We start from the raw sequence: 26,184 nt of genomic DNA, 5'->3' as shown, positions 1-26,184 counted from the left end.
AATGCACCAGTGGCTTAGTGGTATGCGTGTTGGTGACAGATGACAAGTTGGTTTTGGCCTGGTTTGTACGGCAGAAAATGACTAGTTTTTCGAGATATAAGTTTTTCACTCATGTTTTTGGTGTGGTTATGGCCGAATATAAACAGTTTTGCTCAATAAAGTGATCGATATAATTCCTGGCCTCGAAGCATCTCGATAGACGTTACAATAATTGAACGGTGTTGACGAACACCGTTAGGGCCGCTTGTTGTCACTGTCACTCAGAGTTGCATTGCAAAATTACACAGAATAAATGTGTTTATTTTGTTTAGAATTCAGATGGGTTTGATTTGGTGCGCGGCATATATTTGCCGTGCGCAGAGGACGCTTGAGCTGTGCGCAATTGCGCAGGCGCACACCTTAGAGGGAACGTTGATGGTAAGTAGGAGGGGGCTAATAATGCAGCTAGCAGGAGTAAGTCCTATAAAAATATCCATCCATCCATTTTCTACCGTTTGTCCCTTTTGGGGTCGCGGGGGGTGCTGGAGCCTATCTCAGCTGCATTCGGGCGGAAGGCGGGGTACACCCTGGACAAGTCGCCACCTCATCGCAGCCTATAAAAATATACAAAACATAAAAAAATAAACATAATATTAACCAAGTATGAAAAATACTGGTATTATAAGTGCCAACGCCGAGGAACTCATTTTAGCGGCACTCTGATCACTGAGAGGTAAATAGCTTAAGCAGTTATTGACGTACTGAGCTGTTGCATTGCCTCGGAGTTGGTGAAAGTTGATTATATATTCTAAATCATGCCACTCCCTTGAATGGCCATAAACCAACAAGTTGGTCAAAATTGACGCTCAACTTAAACCCGCAGATGAGAACATACATATATGAATATCCAATCAGTTGGCATCCCAGTGAGAGCAGCTACTGTACAGTAAGTGATTATTTTATGTTTGTAGTTGGCGCTGTGTATTTAGTTTAGCGATAGTGCTACTTGCTGGATCTGCTTATCACTCAGCTTGTAAAACTTGCAGCTCGTCCTCCTTATCTTCAGGCTCAAAAATATAAGGTTCTGGATCAGCATTTGTCCCAAAGTAGTTGTAGTTTCCTAATGAAGCCTTTAGCTTGACGCTTCTCTACTTTCTCCGGCTCCCACTTGCTGCGGCAACAACAAACACAACTCCAGACGCTCCTATTCGTTTTATATCGTTTGCTTGTCAACTTAATCATTCAAAAATGTAAAACAATAACGATGTGGGAACAAATGAATGGCAAAATAAAGAGAGTTTGTTACAGTAAGAAAGAGTAAGGTCAAAAAACTGTGTGGCTCGATTCCACCATACCTGATTGCTATTACCCATAATACATTGTGTCCAAACCTTATTACCACCCAGATCCTTCCGCCATATATGCAATTAAACAGTTACATATTCTTCACTGTATTAAAGCAGTATAAAATAGTACGTCATCAAATTATTTAGACAAATGTAATAATTACAAATAAAATATACCTTATAATTATTCCAAGCATACAATATATACATTTTCAGTGTTTCCCACACATTCATTTATTTGTGGCGGCCCGCCATGAAAGAATTACGTCCGCCACAAATAAAAAATAAATTTTTTTATTTTTTTTTATCCTGTCCAGCTTCTCAGGCAAATCATATAGTTGATGTAGATGCACCATATAGGCTGTTCAGATTTACTTTACAAAAGAGAAGTGTAGGATACTTCTCTTGTTGCCTTATTTGTATTTGACCACTACTGTTTTCTGTTTGTTTGTTACTGACTGTGGCAGGACACCTCTGCCTCTGTTTCACTTTATGTTGCTGGTAAATAATATGGTTGTAGTAGTAGGCTAAAGTTAAATTATTTAGTATGCACTAATTAAAGGGGCAGAGCTTTAAGAGACATTTTAGCTTTTATATTTTATAAGATATATTTTTTGTACTGCGATGAGGTGGCGACTTGTCCAGAGTGTACCCCGCCTTCCGTCCGATTGTAGCGGAGATAGGCTCCAGCGCCCCCGAAGGGAATAAGCGGTAGAAAATGGATGGATATTTTTTATACGAACCACAATTAATAAACATATTTCAGTGAATAACTTATTGTTCAAATCTGTATATAAATATGTACATAAAGTGTTGTAATTATATTGTAAAATGGATGGATGGATGGACGTTTAAAACAAAACTGTTATTAATTAGTAAGTATAAATTTTTTGAGCCTTTTTAGAGAAAATCATATCATTGTAGTAAATTATGCAAATTACTCGATGATGTCATGGTGACCACGCCCATAGCTACGCCCCCACCGCCACAGGTATCTTGGCAGTGTATGGGAAACACTGATTTTCGTATTATTTAAATAAAGTAAATAGTCCCCTTTTGGCTAAATAAACATAAAGCACCTTCCATAAAATGTAAATGAACTTAAAAATAGTATTTAGGCTTCTACATTAGTTGTTAGCTCACATAGTCAGCCATGATTAGCAGTAGTAGTAGTTGTTAAAAGGAAATAGAAACATTGTGATGAGTGTAAAATTTATACGCTGCCGCCGTATACTTAAAAGGACTAAAATACGTAAATATTACATAATAAAGTGCCTGTTACTACATTACACATATACTTACAGCATGTATATAATACATTGAGGGGGGGTTTTGGATGATTTTTAGAGCGCAAATACAGCAAATTCAGTTACCTCTTTTGATTGTGTTTGTTTGCGATTTAGAATGCATTAAAAAAAAAACATGTGTGCTTGTCTTACATAAGGATTGTGAAAGATGGGCAAAATTCCCCAAAAAGTGCAGTTCTCCTTTCAGGCTTACCATAGCTTAGGGTCACCACAACTGCCGGTAGACGCAGTTGAACACATTTAGTCACATGATTAAAAACGTGATTCTCTGGGGAATATTTTGCTGTTCAAAATAAATTGACATTGTATGCTATGTGTTCTAGTACGGCCTCAATATATGGAACTGCAGGAGACTATACAAAAGTGACAAGGTGGGTTCCTTTCTGTTTGGATTTTTGGAGGAAAGGTCTAGGCCAGGGGTCACCAACGTGGTGCCCGCGGGCACCAGGTAGCCCGTAAGGACCAGATGAGTAGCCCGCTGGCCTGTTCTAAAAATAGCTCAAATAGCAGCACTTACCAGTGAGCTGCCTCTATTTTTTTAAATTGTATTTATTTACTAGCAAGCTGGTCTCTCTTTGCTCGACATTTTTAATTCTAAGAGAGACAAAACTCAAATAGAATTTGAATATCCAAGAAAATATTTTAAAGACTTGGTCTTCACTTGTTTAAATAAATTCATTTATTTTTTTACTTTGCTTTTTATAACTTTCAGAAAGACAATTTTAGAGAAAAAAATACAACCTTAAAAATGATTTTAGGATTTTTAAACACATATACCTTTTTACCTTTTAAATTCCTTCCTCTTCTTTCCTGACAATTTAAATCAATGTTCAAGTAAAAAAATTTTTTTTATATATAGTAAAGAATAATAAATACATTTTAATTTAATTCTTCATTTTAGCTTCTGTTTTTTCGACGAAGAATATTTGTGAAATATTTCTTCAAACTTATTATGATTAAAATTCAAAAAAAATATTCTGGCAAATCTAGAAAATCTGTAGAATCAAATTTAAATCTTATTTCAAAGTGTTTTGAATTTCTTTTAAAAATTTTGTTCTGGAAAATCTAGAAGAAATAATGATTTGTCTTTGTTAGAAATATAGCTTGGTCCAATTTGTTATATGTTCTAACAACTTTGACTGACTTTTGTATTTTACATGAGTTATTATTTGTACAAACATGGTGCAAAGTAATTCATGATTTGTTCAAAAATGTTAGTGGCTAGCTGGTTAAAATGGGATATTAAGATTTCACAAGACTGTCCTCCTGAGTGATCATTTGAAAATGTTTAATTTGAAAAATGTGCACTTAGAGAAAATATAAAAATAAAGTGTTGCATATTGATATTTATCTGTTTCTATATATATTTATTGTGAGAAATCATTAAGATGATCAGTGTTTCCACAAAGATAAATATCATTAATTATTAATAATAACATAGAGTTAAAGGTAAATTGAACAAATTGGCTATTTCTGGCAATTTATTTAAGTGTGTATCAAACTGGTAGCCCTTCGCATTAATCACTACCCAAGAAGTAGCTCTTGCTTTCAAAAAGGTTGGTGACCCCTGGTCTAGGCAGAACAGGAAGCAACGTTTGTGTTCATTGCCACACCGTCACTCTTCTTCGCTCAGCACAATTACTGCAGGGACATTACCGACACCTCATAGGGACTCATTATATTTGCTTTCAACAGCAAAAGAGTAGCACAAATAAAACGAGAATATTCCGGGATGTTCTGCAAGAGATGCACCACAGGCGCGACTTGAAGAGAAGCAAAAGGACCCCCGCATCGCTTGAGGTATGGTCTTTTTGCAGCATGTTGACTCAAGCATCTCAAATGAGGCTTTTTTAAATTGTTATTCTTTTTCTACAGACAACATCTGCTGAGTTTAATAACCTGGCCCCTGACGACATCTATCAAAATGTCTAATGGGAAGATTTTTTTCCCATCGCCTCTCCATATATTTGTACTTTCAGCCCAGTATCTTTTTGGAACTTGATGCAAGAAAAGAACATTCAAAGATATTTGTCAACGTTAAATATGAGATTTGGTACACTATTTATGTGGCAGGTTTCCTTTATAGCAGGGATGTCTACACTTTTTCACTAAAGGGTCAGAAAATTGAAAAGGATGCCGGAGACACTGATATATTTTGTGCTAAATGAACAAAACAAAGACAATGTTAATTAATACAATATCTAATAATATATCTACTTAATGATTTATTATTATATTTTAAATATGCAACTGGCCAATAAAAATGAGCTGAGGGCAGTAAATGTTCCCTTAGGACAGGCCTGGGCAATTATTTTGACTCGGGGGCCAAATTTAGAGAAAAAGAATGTGTCTGGGGGCCGGTATATATATTTTTTTAGGAAAACTAATACAAAACCTCACAATAAAGTCTGATTGAATGCTAAAAATGTTATGACAGACCGCCTTAAAAACGGAATGGAATTGTAAATATTCTATGAAGGATAAAACCCTGAATATTGAGAACATATGAACGTCACACCCCCTCTCAATCCACATATTTTACAATCAAGCCACACCCACACTGCTTGGTACCTCGTCTGAGCTGCTGTGACGTAGATTACCATAGTAACTAGTAGGGTTGTACGGTATACGGGTATTAGTATAGTACCGCGATACTAATGAATCATTCGGTACCATACCGCCTCTGAAAAGTACCGGTCCGCCGCACCCTAAGATTTTTTGTTAAAATAAAGCCAATAATGCAATTTTTTCTGGTCCTCTTTATTTACAAAAGTACCGAAAAGTATTGAAATAATCTTGGTATCAGGACAACACTAGTCACTAAAATATCATGCAAAAGCACAGATTCCAACCATAGAAATACTTTGTATAATTCAAGACTTACGGCAGCTACACTTCACATCTTAAAGATGTAAAATAATTATTTGGGAATGCCCAGTGGGCCAGATTGAAAAGCTAAACGGGCAGCATGTGGCCTTCATTTGCCCAGGTCTGCCTTAGGACATCCTTGCTTTATACTTTGGATATTTATATTTACAATTATGCCAGAAGCACTAATTCTAATTCCTAATATTAAATGTGGCATTTTAGTGACAGTTCTTTCTTGAATCACATCCAAGTTGTTGTGATTAAAATCTGTGGTGATGTATAAATGTATAAAAGTGTCTAAATCAGGGCTCACCAACGCGGTGCCCGCGGGCACCAGGTAGCCCGTAAGGACCAGATGAGTAGCCCGCTGGCCTGTTCTAAAAATAGCTCAAATAGCAGCACTTACCAGTGAGCTGCCTCTATTTTTTACATTTTATTTATTTACTAGCAAGCTGGTCTCGCTTTGCCTGACATTTTTAATTCTAAGAGAGACAAAACACAAATAGAATTTGAAAATCCAAGAAAATATTTTAAAGACTTGGTCTTCACTTGTTTAAATAAATTCATTAATTTTTTAACTTTGCTTCTTATAACTTTCAGAAAGACAATTTTAGAGAAAAAATAAAACCTTAAAAATGATTTTAGGATTTTTAAACATATATACCTTTTTACCTTTTAAATTCCTTCCTCTTCTTTCCTGACAATTTAAATCAATGTTCAAGTACATTTTTTTTTTTATTGTAAAGAATAATAGATACATTTTAATTTAATTCTTCATTTTAGCTTCTGTTTTTTCAACGAAGAATATTTGTGAAATATTTCTTCAAATTTATGATTAAAATTTTAAAAAATTATTCTGGCAAATATAGAAAATCCGTAGAATCAAATTTGAATCTTATTTCAAAGTCTTTTGAATTTCTTTTCAAATTTTTGTTCTGGAAAATCTAGAAGAAATAATGATTTGTCTTTGTTAGAAATATAGCTTGGTCCAATTTGTTATATATTCTAACAAAGTGTAGATTGGATTTTAACCTATTTAAAACATGTCATCAAAATTCTAAAATTAATTTTAATCAGGAAAAATTACTAATGATGTTCCATAAATTATTTTTTTAATTTTTTCAAAAAGATTCAAATTAGCTAGTTTTTCTCTTCTTTTTTTCAGTTGAATTTTGAATTTTAAAGAGTCGAAATTGGAGATAAACTATGTTTCAAAATTTAATTGTCATTTTTTTTCGTGTTTTCTCCTCTTTTAAACCGTTCAATTAAGTGTGAATATCATTAATTATTAATAATAACATAGAGTTAAAGGTAAATTGAGCAAATTGGCTATTTCTGGCAATTTATTTAAGTGTGTATCAAACTGGTAGCCCTTCGCATTAATCACTACCCAAGAAGTAGATCGTGGTTTCAAAAAGGTTGGTGACCCCTGGTCTAAATACTTCTGGACATACGGGTACCTTCATGTGTCACAAGAAGCAAATGCGTGAATGTTGACATGAATTTTCTTTTAATAAAATACAACCTGAACTATAAACAATTTTCCTTAAAATATCATTGGTTACCCAAACATGTCAAAAAAGGCACATCAGATGACATTATATAATATAGTACCATGCACAGTATCACCTATAAAAAATTTGACTAAATAACATTGAAATAGTTTGGCACTGTATTGTACTACTGTTCCCAAAATGAACTGAACTATGACCACTTTTTTTTTGGAAGTTTGTCTATTGTTCACAATCATTATGACAGACAATACTACGGATGTATTTATTTAATGCATTCTAAATATTAAATACATCCGATCAAAAGTCTGCTTACAATGGAGCCTACGGGAGCCGCTCTAGTCTGCCTATAAAGCCCTTAAAAGACATCCAAACACCTCCATTAAGGTTTTATATGCATGATGTAAGTACAGTACATACAGTATGTAATGTAGTATCAGGCACATTTATTATAACACTTCATATTTACTTATTTTGAGGATATTTTTTCACACTACATCACTGATATCTACTCACTGCAGACTTTGAGAGACTACAATTGGGGCTCCAGTACTCTGGAATGTCCTCCCGGTAACAGTTAGAGATGCTACCTCAGTAGAAGCATTTAAGTCCCATCTTAAAACTCATTTCTATACTCTAGCCCAGTGATTCTCAACCTTTTTTCAGTGATGTACCCCCTGTGAACATTTTTTTTTAATTCAAGTACCCCCTAATCAGAGCAAAGCATTTTTGGTTGAAAAAAAGAGATAAAGAAGTAAAATACAGCACTATGTCATCAGTTTCTGATTTATTAAATTGTATAACAGTGCAAAATATTGCTCATTTGTTGTGGTCTTTCTTGAACTATTTGGAAAAAAAGATGTAAAAATAACTAAAAACTTGTTGAAAAATAAACAAGTGATTCAATTCTAAATAAAGATTTGTACACATACCGTATTTCCTTGAATAGCCGCAGGGGCGCTAATTAATTTAAAACCTCCTGTCACTCCGGCGTTTACCGGAAGCCGGCCGTGCATGCGCTAATTATTTTAAAACCTCTTCTCACTCCGGCGTTTACCAAAAAGAATGCGGTAAATTTAGGCGTGCGCTTTGAGTGTGATGTAAGCATACCATCATGAAAAGCACATTTAATAAAAAAAACGTTATTATGGTCTTACCTGTACTTATAAATGGAGTCCATTTGCAGCTCCTTCTGACCAAAAGCATCGATAACTTGTTTATAGAAGTCTTCCTTATTTTCTTTCTTCAGTTTTAAAAGTCTCTGTCTCGATGGAGATACTCCTTTAATTATTACCTCCTGCTTCCATTGAAAGTCCAGTTTAGAAAACTGTTTTATTTTAGATACCGGTATGTAATCCTCCATGTTAGAAGTTCAGGCGAGAGGAAAAAAAAAGAGACGATCTGTTGCTGCGTGTTGTCACTTCTTCTGCAGTACCGGAAGTCGCAAGAAGGATCACTAGCGCCCTCTACCACCAGGAGGCGGGAGTCATTTAATGACTCATACAGTATTTGACACACGCAGCTACGGTATATTAATAAAACATAGCTGCTTACTGTTCTTTTTAGCATACTGTACCGGTATTCAATAGCTTGGACCTTAAATCCTACTGAATAGCTCTTTATCTTTTTTCCTTTGTGCGATTGCAAACTACTGAAAGCAGCTTCCTCCATTTTGAAAATGAGGACAGGTAAATCGTCACTCGTGACGTAACGAATTTGACCCGGCGGAAGTTCTAGACATATGCTAAATATTTTGCGAAACTAGTTTAACCCGGCGAAAATTATAGACATGTGATAATAAAATTAATATTTTGCGAAACGAATTTGATCCGGCGTCAATAATGAACCTGCGATAAGGCCAAGCATGCGTTAATTATTTTGAGAAACGAGTTTGACCCGGCAGTAATTCCAGACGTGCAAATACTATATTCCCTGCGCCAATTCAAGGAAATACGGTAGAAGTAATCATCAACTTAAAGTGCCCTCTTTGGGGATTGTAATAGAGATCCATCTGGATTCATCAACTTCATTCTAAACATTTCTTCACAAAAAAATACATCTTTAACATCAATATTTATGGAACATGTCCACAAAAAAATCTAGCTGTCAACATTGAATATTGCATTGTTGCATTTCTTTTCACAGTTCTTTTTGACAGACATTTTAGTGAGGGTCAAACCATCACGGCATGGGGGGAACTCTGGCTTTATGGTCATGAATGGAATAGCCTACTTGATTTGATGTTCAGTTTACGAACTTACATTCATATTTTCTTGAAGTATTATTCAATAAATATATTTAGAAAGGATTTTTGAATTGTTGCTATTTTTAGAATATTTAAAAAAAAATCTTACGTACCCCTTGGCATACCTTCAGGTACCCCCAGGGGTACGCGTACCCCCATTTGAGAACCACTGCTCTAGCCTTTAAATAGACCCCCCTTTTAGACCAGTTGATCTGCCGTTTCTTTTCTTTTCTGCCAACACATCATTTGCAGATTATAATTACTGGTTTGCAAAAAATATTTTTAACCCAATTAAATGAATATAAGATAATCTCCCACGGCACACCAGACTGTATCTCACCACACACCAGTGGTTGAAAGACACAGCTCTGATCAATGCGCCGCTAAAAGTAGCCCCTTAACGTGGGGACTAACAATAACAATATGGCTGAAAGTTGGTTATTATTCCTGTCACAAGATGTAAATAGAGAGTCTTGCTGGTGTTTGGATGCTTTTAGAGGGCTTTATGAGCACAATGACGTCATGAATCCTATTACTTCCATTCTTAGCTGACTTTTGAAAACATTCTATGTATTCTTGTCTTACATTGAAATTGTGAATCATAGGCACAATAAACTGCAAATCCCGTTTAAGCCGACACGTTTAAGACTTAAGAACACGGTGGATCAGGATTTGATGGCTTGGTTGACCCAAACGGGTCCCACTGTATGTTGGCCTCATTTCAATGTTTGTGATCAACCTCGAAAAGCTCATTATTAATCCGACATTGGTAAAAGTCAATATGTACACACTTTCCTCTTCAAAGGGAAAAGCCAAACATTCCAATATTGATCATGCTACATTTCCCCAGCGACACGTGGCCAAGGCCCAGAAAGAAGAAAGCTCAATTAGGAGTCGACGTACTTGCTTTCCACCGTGTGACTGCTGCGTATAGAAAAGGGTCTCCAAGCCAGGACTTGGACGGCAGCGACACACATGGGCACCACACACACCAAGTAGAACATCACGCTGTGGAGGCTCGCCAACGCTCTGGGAAAGGAGACATGTTTTAAAGTCACAGTTGCTAAATAAATAACCCGGCTATCCGATCTTCAGCTGAAACTGGTGCAGACCATTTAAAAATTAACAGTTCAGCCAAGCAGATAACTCAGACTTGTGACTGTTTCGTGTTAAAGCCTTCAAAACATCATTTTTGCTTGATGATTTACAAACGGCTTCAAGTTCATTCGACTAGTTGGGTCAATGGTGCAACACTCAGGTGAAATAACATCACCATCAAGGACAAACTCTCAGGTGAAATAACATCACCATCAAGGACAAACTCTCAGGTGAAATAACATCACCATCAAGGACAAACTCTCAGGTGAAATAACATCACCATCAAGGACAAACTCTCAGGTGAAATAACATCACCATCAAGGACAAACTCTCAGGTGAAATAACATCACCATCAAGGACAAACTCTCAGGTGAAATAACATCACCATCAAGGACAAACTACAATCCATGCAACCTGTTTTTCTAAAAGTACAGTAGTTTGGATGTGGCTGACAAATTTATTGAGAACATTTTGTAGTAGCCAAGGCTATGAAGCAGTCTGTCACACCTGCTGCTAATCAAAATAACATCCTTTCAACTCATGTTGCTAATCGATGGGTAGGTTGTGAGTTCAAACCCCGGCCGAGTCATAGCAAAGACTATGAAAATGGGAGCCATTACCTCCCTGCTTGGCACTCGGCGTCAAGGCTTGGAATTGGGGGTTAAATCCCCCAAAAATTATTCCCGGGCGTGGCCACCTCTGCTGCTCACTGCTCCCCTCACCTCCCAGGGGGTGGAACAAGGGTGATGGGTCAAATGTAGAGGACAAATTTTACCATACCTAGTGTGTGTGTGACTATCATTGGTACTTTAACTTTAACTAATTAGATGACCATAGTAACTAATTAGATGACCATAGTAAGTAATTAGATGACTATAGTAAGTAATTAGATGACCATAGTAACCAATTAGATGACCATAGTAACCAATTAGATGACCATAGTAACTAATTACATGACCAGAATAACTAATTACATGACCATAGTAACTAATTAGATGACCATAGTAACTAATTAGATGACCGTAGTAACTAATTACATGACCATAGTAACTAATTACATGACCATAGTAACCAATTACATGGCCATAGTAACTACTTACATGCCCATAGTAACTACTTACATGACCATAATAACTAATTAGATAACCATAGTAATTAATTAGATAACCATAGTAACTAATTAGATGACCATAGTAACTAATTAAATGACCATAGTAACCAATTACATGACCATAGTAACTAATTACATGCCCATAGTAACTAATTACATGCCCATAGTAACTAATTACATGACCATAATAACTAATTAGATAACCATAGTAATTAATTAGATAACCATAGTAACTAATTAGATGACCATAGTAACTAATTAAATGACCATAGTAACCAATTACATGACCATAGTAACTAATTAAATTACCATAGTAACCAATTAGATGAGCATAGTAACCAATTAGATGACCATAGTAACTAATTAGATGACCATAGTAAGTAATTATATTACCATACTAACCAATTAGATGACCATAGTATTTAATTAGATGACCATAGTAACTAATTACATGACCAGAATAACTAATTACATGACCATAGTAATTAAATAGATGACCATAGTAACTAATTAGATGACCATAGTAACTAATTAGATGACCGTAGTAACCAATTACATGACCATAGTAACCAATTACATGACCATAGTAACTAATTAGATGACCATAGTAACTACTTACATTCCCATAGTAACTACTTACATGCCCATAATAACTAATTAGATAACCATAGTAACTAATTAGATAACCATAGTAACTAATTACATGACCATAGTAACTAATTAAATGACCATAGTAACAAATTAGATGAGCATAGTAACTAATTACATGACCATAGTAACTAATTACATGACCAGAATAACTAATTAGATGACCATAGTAACTAATTACATGACCATAGTAACTAATTAGATGACCGTAGTAACCAATTGCATGACCATAGTAACCAATTACATGACCATAGTAACTAATTAGATGACCATAGTAACTACTTACATGCCCACAGTAACTACTTACATGCCCATAATAACTAATTAGATAACCATAGTAACTAATTAGATAACCATAGTAACTAATTACATGACCATAGTAACTAATTAAATGACCATAGTAACAAATTAGATGAGCATAGTAACTAATTACATGACCATAGTAACTAATTACATGACCATAGTAACCAATTAGATGACCATAGTAACCAATTACATGACCATAGTAACCAATTACATGACCATAGTAACCAATTACATGAGCATAGTAACTAATTACATGACCATAGTAACCAATTAGATGACCATAGTAACCAATTAGATGACCATAGTAACCAATTAGATGACCATAGTAACTAATTACATGACCATAGTAACCAATTAGATGTCCATAGTAACTAATTACATGACCATTGTAACTAATTAAATTACATTAATTACATGACCATAGTAACTAATTAGATGAACATAGCAACTAATTAAATTACCATAACAACCAATTAGATGGCCATAGTAACTAATTAGATGACCATAGTAACTAATTAGATGAGCATAGTAACTAATTAGATGACCATAGTAACTAATTAGATGAGCATAGTAACTAATTAGATGACCATAGTAACTAATTAGATGAGCATAGTAACTAGTATATCATGCAGATTCCAAGCATGTAAAGACTTAGTATAGTTGAAGACTTAGTTATGGTGATTATAAAAGATGAGTGCACATCATAATGGCAGCTACACTTTACACCTAAAACTATTATTTGGGAATGTCCAGCGGGCCAGATTGAGAATCTTAACGGGCTGCATGTGACCCACCGGGCCTTCATTCGCCCAGGTCTGGTGTAGACTGACAGGTAGTTGGTCTCAGGCTACAAGAGTACCTATTTGTGATTGGCTTTTTTTCCCAAGTAATTGTTGTCATTTCAAACTTCTTTACAACACCCACATCAGGCACAATTCTACAATTCATAAAATCTTTCTTAAAAAAAGGACAGTAGGTTTGGAACCCGTGAGATACATTTCAAGTCCAACCTCAGACCTGGGAGTGACGGCCTGAGCCTGAATAAGAAGGCCATCATATGGTAATTAAATGGACACCAAGGAGGACTTGTGTTGGAAGTTCAACATCAATCAGACCTATAAGGCCAAATAATGGCCAGTTTTCCTCTCAATTATATTTTTAAAAAATGGCTATTTAGCACATATATTTTACAAGGTATGTCGCCATGGTTACAGGAAATGTTGCTGCAACAGAGATGCATCATTTTGTCTTGTTTATAAAAGTGAAAGTATGGTGGAGTACTTACTTTGGATCGACCTCGCTGCCAGCATCTTTCAGCTGCTCATAGCCAAACTGGTTCAGGATTTTAATCACCATCATCGGGGCCAGAGACTGAGCAGGTTTGGTGAACAGGGCGTTGGTCCCAAACACCATGGAGGACAGAGGGGAACTAGAAAAACAGCATCATCACCATATTGTTGTCCTTACTTAGCATGGGAGTGATCAAAGCAAATAACTTTCACACCACAAAAGTAAGAATAAAATGAAATAGGAGGCAACAAACATGGACAAATAGGACAAGAAATGTAAAATGTGTAATATGTATTTTTCATGATAAAAAGTCAACGCTAAGTTAAAAATAAAAAAATCTGAACAATTTTACAAAAGCTAAAACAAATATTTAACTAATATCAAAACTATGATATTTATTTTAAAATTAATGAAAAATAAGTGAGAATTAAGCAAAAAAAAAAATACCATAAAAGACCTTAAAAGGGGAACTGTGCTTTTTTGGGAATCGTTCACAATAATTATGAGAGACAAGAACACAAGTCTTTTTTTATTATTTTATTAGGATTTTAAAGATGATTAAAAAAAACGCTTGGCAGATGAGCCAAATTGAACTCTGTCTCTGCTTGATTCCTTGCTTCTTGTCTCGTTTAATAGATAGTTTGGTGTTTGAACCCGACATCCATAGCTAGCTTTTACAAATAATACCAAAACATGTTTATGTGTTACTACGCTAGGAAAGGAGTTCCTCAGTATTCGCTCTTACAATAACAATGTCGCCACAGATTGGTTATTATACAGATTACAAAACGTAAATGAAGTATTGTTGACAGTTTTTGAATGCATTTTTAAACTGATTTAGAGGTAGAATTGATTGCACACATTAGCTGCATTGCTAGCTATCTAGAACAAGCCGATTTTTAGAAATTAGAACGCAAAAAACAAGACGATTTTTAGAAATTAGAACGCAAAGAACAAGACGATTTTTAGAAATTAGAACGCAAAAAAGACACAAAACGTTTGTCTTCTTGTCTCTCATAATGATAGTGATAGCAAAATTCCCCCAAAAGCGCAGTTCCCCTTTAAGCATGACTACAAATACTCAGTATTCCGTATTATGCTGATAGTATATATTTGTACCATGCATTGATTAACGTGGACCCCGACTTAAACAAGTTGAAAAACTTATTGGGGTGTTACCATTTAGTGGTCAATTGTACGGAATATGTACTGTACTGTGCAATCTACTAATAAAAGTTTCAATCAATCAATCAAATCAGTTAAAATAGGTATAAAGTAGGGATGTCTGATATTATCGGCCTGCCGATATTATCGGCCGATAAATGCGTTAAAATGTAATATCGGAAATTATCGGTATCGTTTTTTTAATTATCTGTATCGTTTTTTTATTTTTTATTTTTTTATTAAATCAACATAAAAAACACAAGATACACTTACAATTAGTGCACCAACCTCCCTCCCCCCATTTCTTTCTGTTATCAATATTCTGGTTCCTACATTATATATCAATATATATCAATACAGTCTGCAAGGGATACAGTCCGTAAGCACACATGATTGTGCGTGCTGCTGCTCCACTAATAGTACTAACCTTTAACACTTCATTTTACTCATTTTCATTAATTACTAGTTTCTATGTAACTGTTTTTATATTGTTTTACTTTCTTTTTTATTCAAGAAAATGTTTTTAATTTAGTTATCTTATTTTATTATTTTTTTTAAAAAGTACCTTATCTTCACCATACCTGGTTGTCCAAATTAGGCATAATGTGTTAATTCCACGACTGCATATATCGGTATCGGTTGATATCGGTATCGGTAATTAAAGAGTTGGACAATATCGGAATATCGGATATCGGCAAAAAGCCATTATCGGACATCCCTAGTATAAAGTAAAGAAATACTAATACATTATCCAAAATCTAGTGCTAAAACATTAAATAAAGACAAATTAATAAAAATAAGGGAATAAAATCACAAATATATTTTTTAATACTTTAAAATAAAGTAGCACAATGTATAGGACAGGTCTATAATGATATTATTAGCTTAAAAAATTACCAAAAAATATACAAATTAAAAAGAAAGAAAAAAGAAATGAAATGAAGCGGCGCTAAGTCAATGATTTATTTTTTTTTTGGCTTATAATCAGCTAAAAACTTTCCGAGCTAAAGCATCACTGCTAATAAAAAGCACACAGTACATCAAAATGAAGATACATTAATTAGAAGGACCAGAGTAAATGAAGATTCACCAGCTTTGCCTTTCTTGTTTTAACTTGGATAATTATTAACCCAAAGGGGCCATGGGTTGTATTTAAAGGCCTACTGAAATGAACTTTTTTTATTTAAACGGGAATAGCAGATCCATTCTATGTGTCATACTTGATAATTTCGCGATATCGCCATATTTTTGCTGAAAGGATTTAGTAGAGAAAATCGCCGATTAAGTTCGCAACTTTTGCTCGCTGATAAAAAAAGCCTTGCCTGTAGCGGAAGTAGCGTGACGTCACAGGAGCTAGTATTCCTCACAATTCCCCGTTGTTTACAATGGAGCGAGAGAGATTCGGAGCGACAAAGCGACGATTAGCCCATTAATTTGAGCGAGGATGAAAGATTCGTAGATGAGGAACGTTACAGTGAAGGACTTGAGAGGCAGTGATGGACGTATCTTTTTTCGCTCTGACCGTAACTTAGGTACAAGCTGGCTCATTGGATTCCACACTCTCCTTTTTCTATTGTGGATCACGGATTTGTATTTTAAACCACTTGGGATACTATATCCTCTTGAAAACGAGAGTCGAGAACGCGAAATGGACATTCAGTGCCTTTTATCTCCACGACAATACATCGGCGAAATGCTTTAGCTACGAGCTAACGTGATAGCATCGTGCTTTAACTGCATATAGAAACAACAAAAATAAACCCCTGACTGGAAGGATAGATAGAAAATCAACAATACTATTAAACCGTGGACATGTAAATACACGGTTAATGCTTTCCAGGCTGGCGAAGGTTAACAATGCTGTGCTAACGACGCCATTGAAGCTAACTTAGCAACTTAGCAACCGGACTGCACAGAGCTATGCTAAAAACATTAGCTCTCCACCTACGCCAGCCAGCCCTCATCTACTCATCAACACCCGTGCTCACCTGCGTTCCAGCGATCGGCAGAAGGACGAAGGACTTCACCCGATGCGTTTGGCGGCCCGGAGACGTAGGAAGTCAAGGTGAGGTCGGCGGCTAGCGCGGCTAGCGCTCCAACAAAGTCCTCCTGGTTGTGTTGCTGTAGTCCGCTGCTAATACACCGATCCCACCTACAACTGTCTTCTTTGCAGCCTTCATTGTTCATTAAACAAATTGCAAAAGATGTCCAGAATAATGTGGAATTATGAAATGAAAACAGAGCTTTTTGTATAGGATTCTACGGGGTACCATAACTTCCGTTACTCTGACTTCGTCACGTGCATACGTCATCATACCGCGACGTTTCAGCCGGATATTTCCCGGGAGATTTAAAATGTCACTTCATAAGTTAACCCGGCCGTATTGGCATGTGTTGCAATGTTAAGATTTCATCATTGATATATAAACTATCAGACTGCGTGGTCGCTAGTAGTGGCTTTCAGTAGGCCTTTAAATAAAGACAAATGAATAAAAATAAGGGAATAAAATCACAAATATATTTTTTAATACTTTAAAATAAAGTAGCACAATGTATAGGACAGGTCTATCATGATATTATTAGCTTAAAAAATTACCAAAAAATATACAAATTAAAAAGAAAGAAAAAAGAAATGAAATGAAGCGGCGCTAAGTCAATTTTTTTTTTTTTTTTTGGCTTATAATCAGCTAAAAACTTTCCGAGCTAAAGCATCACTGCTAATAAAAAGCACACAGTACATCAAAATGAAGATACATTAATTAGAAGGTTGTTGACCAGAGTAAATGAAGATTCACCAGCTTTGCCTTTCTTGTTTTAACTTGGACAATTATTAACCCAAAGGGGCCATGGGTTGTATTGAAGTGCACATCAGAAAGGAGGAAAACCAGGGGGTGGCCTGCTTACCTGCGCTTGTACTTCTGCATGTCTGCATCAATGATGTCTGCCAGGGGCAACCCGAACAGACTGAAGACTGCTTGGACCAAGACCCTGCAAAAGGTTTGGGTTAGTAAGCAAAGGAGCTTTGTGTGACTAAATAGAAATAAAAGATGCATACATGCTCACAGTGAGGAACAAGGCCAGAATGCGATGGTGCTGAGGTCCAACTGAAAGCATAAAAGCCCCTATTGCCACCTCCAAGTAAAAGGTGTACAGGATGATCCTGTAATAGCCCAGGCCACGAAGAAGTCTCTCACAGCTCAAAACTAACAACTGGGGGGAGCACATAGACACGGATTTCACCAAAGTGAGCACGTCGTCTCATGAAATGCATTCATGGCAGCCACTACCTGCGGACAAATGAACCCCGCGCCGTACATGATGCTCTTGGCCAGCGACGACAGCACGTCTGGGGGAATGAGGTGCTCGGCGAATATCAGCGTGAAGTTACTTAAGAAAGCCAACATGAAAACCTGGAAGAAGTTCATGAGCACGAAGAGCTGGAAGTCTCTGTTGACGAGGATTTGCCACGTCAGCGTCTTCACCGTGGAGAGGGACGCCAGCAAGCTTTGGGAGGCGTGGTCGGAACACTGCGGGGCGTCCGCCTGGGGTCCTTTGTCATCGAATCGGCTCTCGCTGTGGACGCCCGTGTAGAGCATGCATCCACAGCTCAGGATGGCCACGATGACGGTGAAGGCTTGGAAGGCCGCAAAGTCTTCCATGTTTTTGGACAGCAGGCCGCAGAAGAGAACGCTGGACGAGCCGAGCAGCGACGCCACCTGCAGAAAAGACGACGTGGCGTGAGAAGAGATCCAGCTTCAAATGTGCGCCCTTTGACTAGGGATGATGTTTGATAAGAAATTATCGAGTTCAAGTCTATTATCGAATCCTCTTATCGAACCGATTCCTTATGGATTCTCTTATGGAGTCCAGATAGGTTGTTGTATATGGAAAAAAAACACACAATATTTGGTTTAACAAAAGCTCACTTTTATTATATAAGAAAACAATTTAATCTAAAAAATAAATAAATATTGACTGTTGTTACCCAAAGTATATTAAATGGGATTTTTCAGAGAAACAAATATATACAGTAACACAAAAACAAGCTGTCTCTGTGATCACTATAGGTGTATAAATAATAATATAGTGTTAAATAAAATCAGTCCCTTGGGCACAAAACTGGAAATAATACATCTCTCCAAAAAGTGCACTTCTGCTGCTATTGGAACATAACTGTTTGTTATGATGCTTTGACATTTTTGCACTTTATTTCTTTATTGAAAGAAAATTCTATGAAGAGAAAAGTTGTTTGCAAATGTGGTTACAATGCTAAAAAATGCAAAGTTAAAGCTAGAAAAAGAAATACACTTTATTGAGTTAACATTATTTCTTTATAGGGGGAAAGATGTTATGAGCTAGGGCAGTGGTTCTCAAATGGGGGTACGCGTACCCCTGGGGGTACTTGAAGGTATGCCAAGGGGTACGTGAGATTTTTTTTTAAATGTCTGTCAAAAAGAACTGTGAAAAGAAATGCAACAATGCAATATTCAGTGTTGACAGCTAGATATTTTGTGGACATGTTCCATAAATATTGATGTTAAAGATGTATTTTTTTGTGAAAAAATGTTTAGAATTAAGTTCATGAATCCAGATGGATCTCTATTACAATCCCCAAAGAAGGAACATTAAGTTGATGATTACTTTTATGTGTAGACGTCTTTATTTATAATTGAATCACTTGTTTATTTTTCAACAACTTTTTAGTTATTTTTATATCTTTTTTTCCAAATAGTTCAAGAAAGACCACAACAAATGAGCAATATTTTGCACTGTTATACAATTTAATAAATCAGAAACTGATGACATAGTGCTGTATTTGACTTCTTTATCTCTTTCTTTCAACCAAAAATGCTTTGCTCTGATTAGGGGGTACTTGAATTAAAAAAATGTTCACAGGGGGTACATCACTGAAAAAAGGTTGAGAACCACTGAGCTAGGGAATATAACAACTACACTACCCAGCATGCAACGGGAGTGACGAGCATGCGCGGTAGCCCCGAAAAGTGTTGTTGCATGTTGCTACGCTGTGAAAGTAAACGTCAAGAAGTCAGCCAACAAGCCTCGTCTGCATTATTTATAATTAGACAGACAACACATCTACAGTGTGATTTTGTAACGTTTACAAGGAAAGAAAAACAAAAGTTAAAAAAGGGAGATATGTTGTATATATATGTATGTGCTGCGGTTGTTTTAAGAACGTTTCGAAAGCTGCCGTAAAGGAGGTGCGTTGCTAGCCTGGTTGCTATGTTTCCGGTGGGTCGTAGAAGTGTTGGTCATGTGTTTGTACCCTGCTAAAATCTCTCAGTAAAGTTATTCGATGGATTATAGCTTTTGTTTTGAACTTTATTACACCTTGGAGCGCTTTTTCCCGTCCATTTTTTTCCTGCTTTCGCTATCTGCGCCTAATGACTGAGCTACGTGACGTCATTTCTTGTGATGTCCCACGGAGCATTTCTGGTCGGGACGGGATTCGTTCCCAGGGATTCCAATAAAGAACCAACTCTTTTTCTTTACTATAGTGGTCTCGATAACGGGTACCGGTTCTCAAAAAGGGATTCGAGTCCGAGGACTCGGTTCTTTTCTTATCGAACCGGTTTCGAGTATCATCCCTACCTTTGACCACTTCCTGTCTGACTCTTTTTTTCCCCTTAACCGCGCAGCGCTCCGCAGAGAATACCACCCTAAATACGCCACTGAACGACAAATACAAAATACGCTGTTCATATGGCTAGGCCGGGGGTCAGCAACATGCGGCTCTTTAGTGCCACCCTTGTGCAATGTTCCCTGTAATTGTTCGTGTGTGTGTGAGCAAACGCACAAACTCCCTGAGCATTCAGTGGAGCCCATCAACATCAGACGTGCACACTGTGGCCACACCAGCGTCACACCTGTCCCAAACCTGACATCAGAACAATTTAAATGTTTTATTAAAATACATTTCTGATATAAGTGATGTTGCCCTCTTACAATGACAATAACCAAAAAAACATGTTTTTCATGACCTATGTCAGGGGTCACCAACGCGGTGCCCGCGGGCACCAGGTAGCCCGTAAGGACCAGATGAGTAGCCCGCTGGCCTGTTCTAAAAATAGCTCAAATAGCAGCACTTACCAGTGAGCTGCCTCTATTTTTTAAATTGTATTTATTTACTAGCAAGCTGGTCTCGCTTTGCCCGACATTTTTTATTCTAAGAGAGACAAAACTCAAATAGAATTTGAAAATCCAAGAAAATATTTTAAAGACTTGGGGTTGTCTGACTTTCAGGCATGTGATTTGACCACAATGAAAAAGACTGAAAAAATGTCCGGGGGTCTGGGGGACGAAGGCCCCCCAGCCAGGTCCAGGGCTCCTGGTTTTTCACCAATTTAACATGCTAAAATTAACAAAGACAGCACCATTTGAAGAAAATATTTTAGTGTTTAAAGACATGAAAACATTAATAGAACATACATAACCCAATTATAATAATGAATCACTGTATATGGTTCAGTCCCAACAGTATTTAGTCACTAATATTTACATCTTGTGTTCATTTCACATCCACAGGTGTCACATTGATCAGTGTTATTATCCACAGTTTATTTACAGTATTACCACATTACTTCAGTTCATGTAATGTAAACATTTCATTCTTTTCGCCAAAATAGGATATACATTTATGAAAATAATTAAACATGTTTAGTATTGTTTACTCATATTTGAAAATAGGAAATAATAATAATGTGAGGACATGGACTAAACATATCCACATATATATGGTGTATCGTGACATGGACTAAACATATCCACATATATATGGTGTATCGTGACATGGCCTAAACATATCCACATATATATGGTGTATCGTGACATGGACTAAACATATCCACATATATATGGTGTATCGTGACATGGACTAAACATATCCACATATATATGGTGCATCGTGACATGGACTAAACATATCCACATATATATGGTGTATCGTGACATGGACTAAACATATCCACATATATATGGTGTATCGTGACATGGACTAAACATATCCACATATATATGGTGTATCGTGACATGGACTAAACATATCCACATATATATGGTGTATGGTGACATGGACTAAACATATCCACATATATATGGTGTATCGTGACATGGACTAAACATATCCACATATATATGGTGTATCGTGACATGGACTAAACATATCCACATATATATGGTGTATCGTGACCTAAACATATCCACATATATATGGTGTATGGTGACATGGACTAAACCAGGGGTCGGCAACCCAAAATGTTGAAAGAGCCATATTGGACCAAAAATACAAAAACAAATCTGTCTGGAGCCGCAAAAAATTAAAAGCCATATTACATGTGTCATGAGATATAAATGTAATTAAGATGACTTAAAGGAAACTAAATGAGCTCAAATGTAGCTACAAATGAGGCATAATGATGCAATATGTACACATCGCTAGCCTAAATAGCATGTTAGCATCGATTAGCTTGCAGTCATGCAGTGACCAAATATGTCTGATTAGCACTCCACACAAGTCAATAACATCAACAAAACTCACCTTTGTGCATTCATGCACAACGTTAAAAGTGTGGTGGACAAAATGAGACAGAAAAAGTGGCATAAAACACGTCGTAGAAAGTCGGAGAAAGTTATACCAGTTATATCAATCAATACATGTAAACAAACTATACGGTGAGTTCAAGGACCGCCAAAATAAGTAGGACAAAACGGCGCTCGCCAAATACTCGAATCAGTGAAGCATGTTTAATATAAACAGTGTGATTTATAACAATTAGGGAGGTTTGTGTCATGTTTGTCCTCCTACAGAAACCATACTAAAACAAAAAAATAGATTTTTTTCCCCCTCATCTTTTTCCATTCTTCATACATTTTTGAAAAATCTCCAGAGAGCCACTAGGGCGGCGCTAAAGAGCCGCATGCGGCTCTAGAGCCGCGGGTTGCCGACCCCCGGACTAAACATATCCACATATATATGGTGTATCGTGACATGGACTAAACATATCCACATATATATGGTGTATGGTGACATGGACTAAACATATCCACATATATATGGTGTATCGTGACATGGACTAAACATATCCACATATATATGGTGTATCGTGACCTAAACATATCCACATATATATGGTGTATCGTGACCTAAACATATCCACATATATATGGTGTATCGTGACATGGACTAAACATATCCACATATATATGGTGTATCGTGACATGGACTAAACATATCCACATATATATGGTGTATCGTGACCTAAACATATCCACATATATATGGTGTATCGTGACCTAAACATATCCACATATATATGGTGTATCGTGACCTAAACATATCCACATATATATGGTGTATCGTGACCTAAACATATCCACATATATATGGTGTATCGTGACCTAAACATATCCACATATATATGGTGTATCGTGACATGGACTAAACATATCCACATATATATGGTGTATCGTGACATGGACTAAACATATCCACATATATATGGTGTATCGTGACATGGACTAAACATATCCACATATATATGGTGTATCGTGACATGGACTAAACATATCCACATATATATGGTGTATCGTGACATGGACTAAACATATCCACATATATATGGTGTATCGTGACATGGACTAAACATATCCACATATATATGGTGTATCGTGACATGGACTAAACATATCCACATATATATGGTGTATCGTGACATGGCCTAAACATATCCACATATATATGGTGTATCGTGACATGGACTAAACATATCCACATATATATGGTGTATGGTGACATGGACTAAACATATCCACATATTAATAATAGGCCATATCGCCCAGCCTTAGTTCGTCATTATTTCAGACAAAACCTCACCTGGTTGTACTTGATGAGTCTCAACCGGTTCTGATGGTGGCCGGAAATCTCGGCGAACAGGGCGCACTGAGCCAGCAGCACAAACGTGAGCATGCCATCGAACAAGCACAACGCCGCCATCAAGTGAAGGCCGCTGAGCCAGTCGCCAGGCTCGTAGGACCTCCACGGGAACCAGGCGATGAGGAAGGCCAAGGAGTAGAGGGGGGCACCGTACAGGATGGAGAGACGCCTGTGAGAACAGCAAGGCACCTTGGAGGTATCTTGAAGGTATCCAAAGAGAGGGTCGTTGATGGCATTCCACAGCATGTACACCACCTGTGGAGGGGGAGGCAGCAAAACGACATTACGTTTTTACAAAAGCCAAAAGCAGTGAAGTAGTCACGTTGTGTAAATGGTAAATAAAAAGAGAATACAATATCCTTTTCAACTTATATTCAATTGAATAGACTGCAAAGACAAGATATTTCATGTTCACACTGAGAAACTTCCATTTTTTGGGGGCAAATAATCATGAACTTAGAATTTAATGGCAGCAACACATTGTGGGGGGGGGGGTTATGGTATTTATTTTTTTTTCTTTGTCATAAAGAAATACAATCATGTGTGCTTACGGACTGTATCCCTGCAGACTGTATTGATCTATATTGATATATAATGTATATATTGTGTTTTTTATGTTGATTTAATAAAAAATAAATTATTTATTTATTTTTATTTCTTGTGCGGCCCGGTACCAATCGGCCCGGTGGTTGGGGACCACTGATCTACGTCACAGCAGCTCAGACGAGGCACCAAGCAGTGTGGGCGGGGAGCGTTTCCACAGACGCGGAAGGAGATTTTCACAACAAAGTTCTAAAGCTTAGTTATATATAGAATAGAATAGAATAGAAAGTACTTTATTGATCCCTTGGGGGAATTCAGCAAATATCAGATGTATCAGATTGTAGGTGGGTTTATTTTGTACTCTTCGTGTTCATATTTCACTGTTTGTTGCATTTTTGTTGCGTTTCACTTGATTGTAAAATACATTGATATTTCGTCAATATTCAGTGTTTTATCCTTCGTAGAAAAATGTAAAATTCCATTACGTTTTTTAAGGCGTTCTGTCATAAAGTTTTTAGCACTCAATCAGACATTATTGTGAGGTTTTGTATTAGTGTTCCTAAAAATAGATATACCGGCCCCCAGACACATTTTTTTCTCTAAATGTGGCCCCCCGAGTCAAAATAATTGGCCAGGCTTGCTCTAGCGCAAAAAAGGTGTCACACACATTCTATCCCAATAATAGAATGATTTACTAATCCCATTCCAGACTAAGGCTGCAACAACTAATCGATTAAATCGATTAAAATCGTTTATAAAAATAGTTGGCGATTAATTTAGTCATCGATTCGTTGGATCTATGCCAGGGGTCACCAACGCGGTGCCCGCGGGCACCAGGTAGCCCGTAAGGACCAGATGAGTAGCCTGCCGGCCTGTTCTAAAAATAGCTCAAATAGCAGCACTTACCAGTGAGCTGCCTCTATTTTTTAAATTGTATTTATTTACTAGCAAGCTGGTCTCACTTTGCCCAACATTTTTTATTCTAAGAGAGACAAAACTCAAATAGAATTAGAAAATCCAAGAAAATATTTTAAAGACTTGGTCTTCACTTGTTTAAATAAATTCATTAATTTTTTTACTTTGCTTCTTATAACTTTCAGAAAGACAATTTTAGAGAAAAAATACAACATTAAAAATGATTTTAGGATTTTTAAACACATATACCTTTTAAATTCCTTCCTCTTCTTTCCTGACAATTTAAATCAATGTTCAAGTAAATTTATTTTTTTTATTGTAAAGAATAATAAATAAATTTTAATTTAATTCTTCATTTTAGCTTCTGTTTTTTCGATGAAGAATATTTGTGAAATATTTCTTCAAACTTATTATGATTAAAATTCAAAAAAAATATTCTGGCAAATCTAGAAAATCTGTAGAATCAAATTTAAATCTTATTTCAAAGTCTTTTGAATTTCTTTTAAAATTTTTGTTCTGGAAAATCTAGAAGAAATAATGATTAGTCTTTGTTAGAAATATAGCTTGGTCCAATTTGTTATATATTCTAACAAAGTGTAGATTGGATTTTAACCTATTCAAAACATGTCATCAAAATTCTAAAATTAATCTTAATCAGGAAAAATTACTAATGATGTTCCATAAATTCTTTTTTGAAGTTTTTCTCTTCTTTTTTTTGGTTGAATTTTGAATTTTAAAGAGTCGAAATTGAAGATAAACTATGTTTCAAAATGTAATTGTCATTTTTTTCGTGTTTTCTCCTCTTTTAAACCGTTCAATTAAGTGTAAATATAATTAATTATTAATAATAACATAGAGTTAAAGGTAAATTGAGCAAATTGGCTATTTCTGGCAATTTAT

The 26,184-nt window shown here is 36.2% G+C and overlaps 2 protein-coding genes across 3 annotated transcripts in view; one reads left to right on the top strand and one right to left on the bottom strand.

Moving 5' to 3' along the window:
• The window catches only part of si:ch211-139g16.8 (uncharacterized), a 12,551-nt gene extending 6,335 nt beyond the window's left edge, over positions 1 to 6,216 (top strand). Inside the window, exons 4-6 of the mRNA XM_062036986.1 lie at positions 2,956 to 3,003; positions 4,328 to 4,432; positions 4,508 to 6,216. Of these exons, the coding sequence (XP_061892970.1) occupies positions 2,956 to 3,003; positions 4,328 to 4,432; positions 4,508 to 4,564 (210 nt within the window). The 3' untranslated portion in view covers positions 4,565 to 6,216. The remainder of the gene's footprint in view (positions 1 to 2,955; positions 3,004 to 4,327; positions 4,433 to 4,507) is intronic.
• The window catches only part of mfsd13al (major facilitator superfamily domain containing 13a-like), a 30,569-nt gene that overhangs the window by 1,013 nt on the left and 3,372 nt on the right, over positions 1 to 26,184 (bottom strand). Inside the window, exons 2-8 of one of the 2 annotated variants that reach the window (XM_062036979.1) lie at positions 23,767 to 24,081; positions 18,161 to 18,589; positions 17,929 to 18,083; positions 17,778 to 17,861; positions 13,705 to 13,848; positions 10,160 to 10,285; positions 1 to 593 (exon numbers count right to left, since the gene is read on the bottom strand). The exon at positions 1 to 593 is cut by the window's left edge and continues 1,013 nt beyond it. In XM_062036979.1, coding sequence (XP_061892963.1) covers positions 584 to 593; positions 10,160 to 10,285; positions 13,705 to 13,848; positions 17,778 to 17,861; positions 17,929 to 18,083; positions 18,161 to 18,589; positions 23,767 to 24,081 — 1,263 coding nt within the window. In that variant the 3' untranslated portion in view covers positions 1 to 583. Of the gene's footprint in view, positions 594 to 6,491; positions 10,286 to 13,704; positions 13,849 to 17,777; positions 17,862 to 17,928; positions 18,084 to 18,160; positions 18,590 to 23,766; positions 24,082 to 26,184 lie in introns of those variants that run through there. The other variant, XM_062036978.1, reaches the window with a different exon arrangement.

The sequence above is a fragment of the Entelurus aequoreus genome, linkage group LG25, assembly GCF_033978785.1.
Source record: "Entelurus aequoreus isolate RoL-2023_Sb linkage group LG25, RoL_Eaeq_v1.1, whole genome shotgun sequence".
NCBI lineage: Eukaryota > Metazoa > Chordata > Actinopteri > Syngnathiformes > Syngnathidae > Entelurus > Entelurus aequoreus.
The sequence above is the reverse complement of the archived record's forward strand: the minus strand, read 5'-3'. Positions and strand labels throughout refer to the sequence as shown.